General features: G+C 46.9%; 2 protein-coding genes across 2 annotated transcripts in view; both read left to right on the top strand.

Annotated features, from left to right (window-relative positions):
* mmp11a (matrix metallopeptidase 11a) overlaps positions 1 to 6,384 on the top strand; it is a 193,741-nt gene that overhangs the window by 83,603 nt on the left and 103,754 nt on the right. The window lies entirely within an intron of this gene.
* Positions 1,960 to 5,849, top strand: ptgesl (prostaglandin E synthase 2-like). Its single transcript, XM_065951931.1, has 7 exons — positions 1,960 to 2,260; positions 2,561 to 2,749; positions 3,723 to 3,778; positions 4,355 to 4,507; positions 4,590 to 4,790; positions 5,105 to 5,222; positions 5,381 to 5,849. The coding sequence occupies exons 1-7, from the start codon at positions 1,976 to 1,978 to the stop codon at positions 5,507 to 5,509; spliced, it is 1,131 nt and encodes a 376-aa protein (XP_065808003.1). The 5' UTR covers positions 1,960 to 1,975; the 3' UTR covers positions 5,510 to 5,849.

The raw sequence follows: 6,384 nt of genomic DNA, 5'->3' as shown, positions 1-6,384 counted from the left end.
TGCTGCGGTCAGAGCGGAACGAGAGCGTCTCAGAACAACGACGCTCCTGAACGCATCACACGTAGAACGACGCAGAGGGCGAAACAGACGCTCCTGAACGCAACACAGTTTAATTTAACTCATTTAATATGTCACTTTTCAATATTTTAACGAGGATTTATTCATCTAGTTCATGTGTATTTCATTTATGTAACATGTAAACAAAGCACAGTATTCAGAGTTTAAGATCATTTACATTGATTCTGCTGAAATGGGCGTGTAGGAAACATGCAAATCAACAATAAAATAATAATTAAAACATAAACTCAATCTACGGAAGCCCTAAGCAGACAGACATCCACACCTCCAAATCAATTAATGTTATTTACGGAGCCCCCTAAGACCTAAAAAGCATAATAAAAACATTTATATATAGTGCACACAAGTTATTATCTTATGTGCAGAACATAAAAACTTGTGCACCCAATAAAATTGTTTTGTTTGTGCAACTTTTCATCATTTATATTTAAGATACCTAACAGCAGTGTAACAGTTTACCATGTTGTTTATATGTTTTATATGTCCCCCTGCATGGGATTAATAAAGTCTTTCTGAGTCTGAGTGTTTGGACTTTTTCAAAGCAAGCAGCAGACACAGGAAACAGCACAACGATATGATCTAAAGACATTTAGAGTTACACTCCTGTCGACTAAAACAGAATACAGTGTTGTAGTGAAGACCGCACTGACCAGAGACCGAGTCAAGACCAAAGGCTTTTGATTCTGGGACAAGATGGAGACCTTCAAAAAGTGGTCTTAACAGGGTGATGGTGGTGCAGTGGTTGGTGCACGCGACCCATGTGCAGAGGCTGTGGTCCTCCAGGTGGGCGGCCCGGGTTCGAACCCGACCTGTGGCTCCTTTCCCGCCTGTCATTCCCCCTCTCTCTCTCTCTCTGTCTCTCTCTCTGTCTCTCTCTGTCTCTCTCTGTCTCTCTCTGTCTCTCTCTCTCTCTCTCTGTCTCTCTCTCTCTCTCTCTCTCTCTCTCTCCCTGATTCCCGACTCTATCCTCTGTCCTATCTCTCATCCATGGAAAGTCCAGAACTAGTCGAGCGAGACGATTTTGAGTACTACAACACAGAATACGACAGATTTCATTTAGTAGTCGGTGTTTGTCGACAGTTTTATTAACACACAACATGATGTGTCGTAAAACATCGGGGGAATGATTCAGGGAATGTGGGATAGGATAGATCTTTATTGATCCCCAGAGGGGAAATTCAGGTGTTGCAGCAGCACAGACAAATGTAGAGCATCATCAGGAAATATTTGTTGTTTATTTTGGAGGAAGATCGTTTAAGGACTCTTAAATTCCCTGATTTGTTAACTCCTGTCCTTTAGTATTTATTAAAAACCATCGACCTGAAGGATATTTTGATTTTATTTTATTTTTCGCCAGGCTGTATGAATAATTTAATGGCAGACATGTTTATCATGTAAAATAGTAATGAAGAAGCCACGCCCCCCCCACGCCAGAGTCACGACCAAACTCAGAAATTAATTTTATCTGAAAATGAAAAACAGAATGGAAAGTGAAAAAATGTAACTTGACATTTAAAAACATAAAACTTAAAACTTAACAAAATAAAACTATAACTTTAATGAGTTTGAATCTGAAAAAATTAGACTTGTTTGATAGTGAAAAATGAAAAAATAAAATAAACTGAATAAAAATTATATTTATTTGAATATTGTTTTGAATTTTTTCACATTTCAAATGTTTAATTTTCAAATTAAAACGCTCTGTTCTCATGTGGTCGCCATACATCCGGGTACATGAACATGAATAATCCAGTACAGTCGGCTCCTTTGTTTTGCCCTTTGTGTGGACTTGAACGGTCCTGAGGCGAGCACTGATCCTGACAGGCACAGCTCAGGGACACAAAGCCCACGGCTCGCCTCCTTCGTGTTGCATTCTGGGTATTTATGTAAAACCAACATGGCGGCCGCCTGCACCAGAACGCTGTGTAAGGTCGGCTGGAGTGTCTTGGAGTCTCCCGCCGCCCGCAGGTCCGGTCCAGTGTCCTACCTGCTGGGGAATGTGGGCGCGCGGGGGTCCGGGAGGGCGTACGGTACCGGCGGGTCCGGGTTCCGGTCCAAACTGCTGTCCGGTGTGCGGGGAGGCCGGCTGCTGGGCTGCGCGGTCCTGCTCGGGGGGGGTTTGGGTTTGTACCAGACTGTCAAGTTCAGGGTCCAGCAGCACCTGGCCGAGGAGGAGAGCAAGGTGAGGCTGAAGGGGGGGGGGGTGGTCCGGACACAGAGCGGACAGGGGACACGGTGTCCCACCAGGGTCCGGCTCACCTGACAGGGTCACCTGAACAGGGTCACCTGAACACCTGAACAGGGTCACCTGAACACCTGAAGGTCGATATTCGATCTGTATTATTTAGGGGACAAAGCTGCAGTTTGAGCAGATTGTTCCTTTAATGTTTCTCCTCTTCTGATTGGTTGATAAGATATCAGGTGGTTTTATCGGTTTCCTGCAGACATTTGTTGAAGTCTAACGACCGTCTGTGTTCTCCAGGCTTCAGGAAGAGGTCTGACGTTGACCCTGTACCAGTACAAGACCTGCCCGTTCTGCAGCAAGGTGCGCGCCTTCCTGGACTACCACGGGCTGCCGTACGAGATCGTGGAGGTGAACCCGGTGATGAGGAAGGAGATCAAGTGGTCTGCCTACAGAAAAGTTCCCATCCTGATGGTGGGCGGAGACGTGGTGAGACATTTAGAACGCCGCCCGTGACATCACAACACGTCGGCTGAGACCTCAGAGTCCTTCAGTCAGCATGTAGTCCTGTTTGTAATCCTACAACTCATAAAGCTCCAAGACCTGGTGCTGTGGTACCAAGACCGGTTTCAAGACCACCGTTTAAAGGTCTCGTCTCAGAATCAAAAGCATCTTTACCCGGTCTTGTCTCGGTCTCGGACTGGGTGGACTTTAAATCAAGACCCCCAAGACCGCCAAGACCCCCAAGACCCCCAAGACCCCCACTGACAGGCTCTTCTTCCACACCATCACTGTGATGAGAAGAAAAACATTCATGATTAGATTTCTATCCCCCGGTTACGGCTGCAACCTTCCCGTTGTTATGGTCTAAGTGAGGGACACACCTGCTTATGGTCTTGGTCTTGGTCTTGGTCTTGGTCTTGGTCTTGGCCTTGGCCTCTGTCTCGGTCTCGGTCTCGGTCTTGGCCTCGGTCTCGGCCTCGGCCTCGGCCTCGGCCTTGTTCTCTGTCTCTGTCTCGGCCTCGGCCTCTGTCTCTGTCTCTGTCTCTGTCTCTGTCTCTGTCTCTGTCTCTGTCTCTGTCTCGGCCTCGGCCTCGGTCTCGGCCTCTGTCTCGGTCTTGGTCTCGGCCTCTGTCTCTGTCTCGGCCTCGGCCTCGGTCTCGGCCTTGGTCTTGGTCTTGGAGCACTCTGCGCTCAGGTATGTCTTGGTCATGGTGGCCAAATCTGGTACTGCAGCTTCACATGATGCTAAGCTTACATCAGGAAAGAGATTCTATGAGGAACATGAAGTTCCTGATAAAAACACTTCACCTCTTTTTTAAATCACGAGCTGCTGAAAGTTTGTAAAATGGAATCAAAGTTAAACTCAGATGTTTTTGTCGACATGATGAACGAAGGTCAGAGGTTGATTTTAAAGAAAGCCTCCATGTTGATTTTTTGTCGTTTCTCTCTTTTCTTGCAGCAACTGAACGACTCGTCCGTCATCATCAGCTCCCTGAAGACGTATTTAACTTCTAAGTAAGATGAAGCTTCTTTTGGTTTTATTCTTCTTCAGGTGTTCTTCTTGATCTGCAGTATTTACCTGTGTGTGTTGAATAACAGCGTCTGTATCGGCGACTCTTCAGGAGTTAAAGTTTGTTTTGAAGCTACATTTTTTTCAGTTCCAAAAAGCTGTTTGAGACTGACGCTTCAAGGTGCGATGTTTACACCGCTGTGACGCTCGCCTCTAATCTGAATGTTGCAGAGACGTAATGGGGGGGACAGAGTGACCCCCCCTCCGCCCCCCCCCCCCCCTGTACTGTCCTCAGAGGTAGTAACAGAGGCGTTACAGAGGTGGGGCGGGATCAGGGGAGCACTGCGCTGTGTGTGTTTTACTGGGACGCCAACACTGCACCCTCAAAGAATCATCAATATGAATGGATTTTATTTTTTTTACAATGAAGTTATGGCGGCTGATCTTAGTTGCGGCGTGTTGGTGAAAACGCAGTGTGAAAGCGGGTGAATATTTTGTGGTGGCGAGATGCCCTGAACGATAATAAAGAAGATTGATTTAAATCTGTGAGCACTGACTGATTTAATGTTCTCTCTCTGCAGAGATAAAAGTATGTCTGAGATCCTCCTCTGTTACCCGGAGGTCAAGTCTGAGAACGACAGCGGGAAGAAGGTGACCGAGTACTTCAACAAGTACTGGCTGATGCTGAGCGAGGCGGAGAGCGCCGCGCTCTACCCCGAGAAGGGGATGCAGAAGTGAGTGTGGATCTGCTGCTCTCAGCATTATTTAAAATGTGTGATGTGACGATGAAACCAAAGCGCTCCGTCCTGTTTTCAGAGAGGAGATGAAGTGGCGTCAGTGGGCCGATGATTGGCTCGTCCATCTTGTATCTCCAAACGTTTACCGAACCACCGGCGAGGCCTTGGCCTCCTTCGACTACATCGTCCGGGAGGGGAAGTTTGGTACTTACGAGGGTTTCTTTGCCAAATACGTCGGAGCTGCGGCCATGTTCATCATCTCCAAGAGGCTGAAAAGTCGGTGAGCAGCGCCTGAAGATTACCGCCTCTGATTCACCCGGCAGGAGGAAGTTCTTCATCTGAACCTCCGGGGAATTTAAAAATCTCTCTTTTTCAGAGAGTCCTGGCAAACGTCGAGCAGCCACACGTACAGAAACAAAAAAGATCGTCTTAAAACATGAAAAATGACCTTGAACCGCAAATGTTTTTCAAATCATCCAATGAGAGCAGCTCGTTCAGTTACAGCTCTTTGTGGGATTCGTTGAAACGTTTTGTCGTCGTATCTTTTTAATTCCAAAGTCAGAGATTCTTTTTCCTCCCTGTTTTTAAAATCAGATACAACCTGCAGGACGACGTCCGGCAGGATCTGTACAAAGCTGTGAACGACTGGGTGACGGCCATCGGCAAGAAGAAGAAGTTTATGGGAGGAGACAATCCCAACCTGGCTGACCTGGTGAGAGGACACACCCCTCTCTCTCTCTCTCTCACTCTCTCTCTCTCTCTCTGTCTCTCTCTTTCTCTCACTCTCTTTGTAAACGTTTAATCTCTCTCTCTCTCTCTCTCTCTCTCTCTCTCTCTCTCTCTCTCTCTCTCTCTCTCTCCGTCCTGCAGGCGGTGTTTGGCGTCCTCAGAGTGATGGAGGGCCTGCAGGCGTTTGACGACATGATGGAGAACACCAAAGTCAAGCCCTGGTACAGACGCATGGAGCGAGCGGCGCTCAACCACGAGGGTCGCAAGTGAAGCCGGACTGACGTGGAAAACGGGTGAAGTGACCTTCAGCCTCAAAAAGACTTGAGTGACCAGCGACGAGAAGATCGCTTTGAGAGCGCTCACTGCTGCCGTGGTCGACTTCCTGCAGAGATCAATGAACACGTACAGAAATGTACCGTAACAACTTATTTAATAACCGAGGAGGAACCCTGAAAACCTGCTTTTCACGTTCTATCATTTGTACTGACCTCTAGTGGTGAACGGCTTGAACTACAACACACCTGCACAGAGCACCTGACATGATGCATTTCTGTTAATATCCTGCAAATATGTTTCTTTATGTTTGATTAAATGAATGATGAGAAAAGTCCATCCTCTCCGTCTTCTGCCTGCTCCACTTTTCAGAAAATGTGTGCTCAAACAGGCCGTTTGGCAATTTTCCCTTCATGACATCACAAAGGGCAGTAGCCCCTCCCCCAGGTGGGTGACACTCCCACAGCTAGGTGTTTGTTCTGCCCTCTGAGTCTGCCTTCTCACCGTAAACAATAGAACATGGAGCGAGAAAGACCAGAGTACACCCAAGCCCTTCCAGAGAGGGGGCGCGGTCAGACACAGGTCATTTACATATTTAAAGGTACAGACACAGAAACAGCCTGTTCTGAGCAGGGCTGAAATAGAGGGGTTTATAGACATGATCAAATACAGGATCAGAGTGGATTTAGAACAAGAAACTTCACACATGTTGAGGAGCTCTGAGACTTATTTACACTGAAGAGGAGGAGGAGAATATGTGAGCTTTAAACTGAATAGTAAAAGGATTGACGCTTTTAAGTATCTGATGAAAAAAGTGAAGCCTTTAATCAGCTTTGATCTGTTTAATCCCTCAGAGTATTTCTTAAAGGTCT

This window comes from Labrus bergylta, chromosome 2, assembly GCF_963930695.1.
Source record: "Labrus bergylta chromosome 2, fLabBer1.1, whole genome shotgun sequence".
Classification (NCBI taxonomy): domain Eukaryota; kingdom Metazoa; phylum Chordata; class Actinopteri; order Labriformes; family Labridae; genus Labrus; species Labrus bergylta.
The sequence above is the reverse complement of the archived record's forward strand: the minus strand, read 5'-3'. Positions and strand labels throughout refer to the sequence as shown.

Bases quoted from the DNA above. Each gene is read 5' to 3' on its own strand.
- ptgesl (XM_065951931.1), top strand. From the start codon at position 1,976: ATGGCGGCCGCCTGCACCAGAACGCTGTGTAAGGTCGGCTGGAGTGTC. The intron at 2,261-2,560 runs GTGAGGCTGAAG...TGTGTTCTCCAG, and splicing joins TGGCCGAGGAGGAGAGCAAG to GCTTCAGGAAGAGGTCTGAC. The intron at 4,791-5,104 runs GTGAGCAGCGCC...TTTTAAAATCAG, and splicing joins TCCAAGAGGCTGAAAAGTCG to ATACAACCTGCAGGACGACG.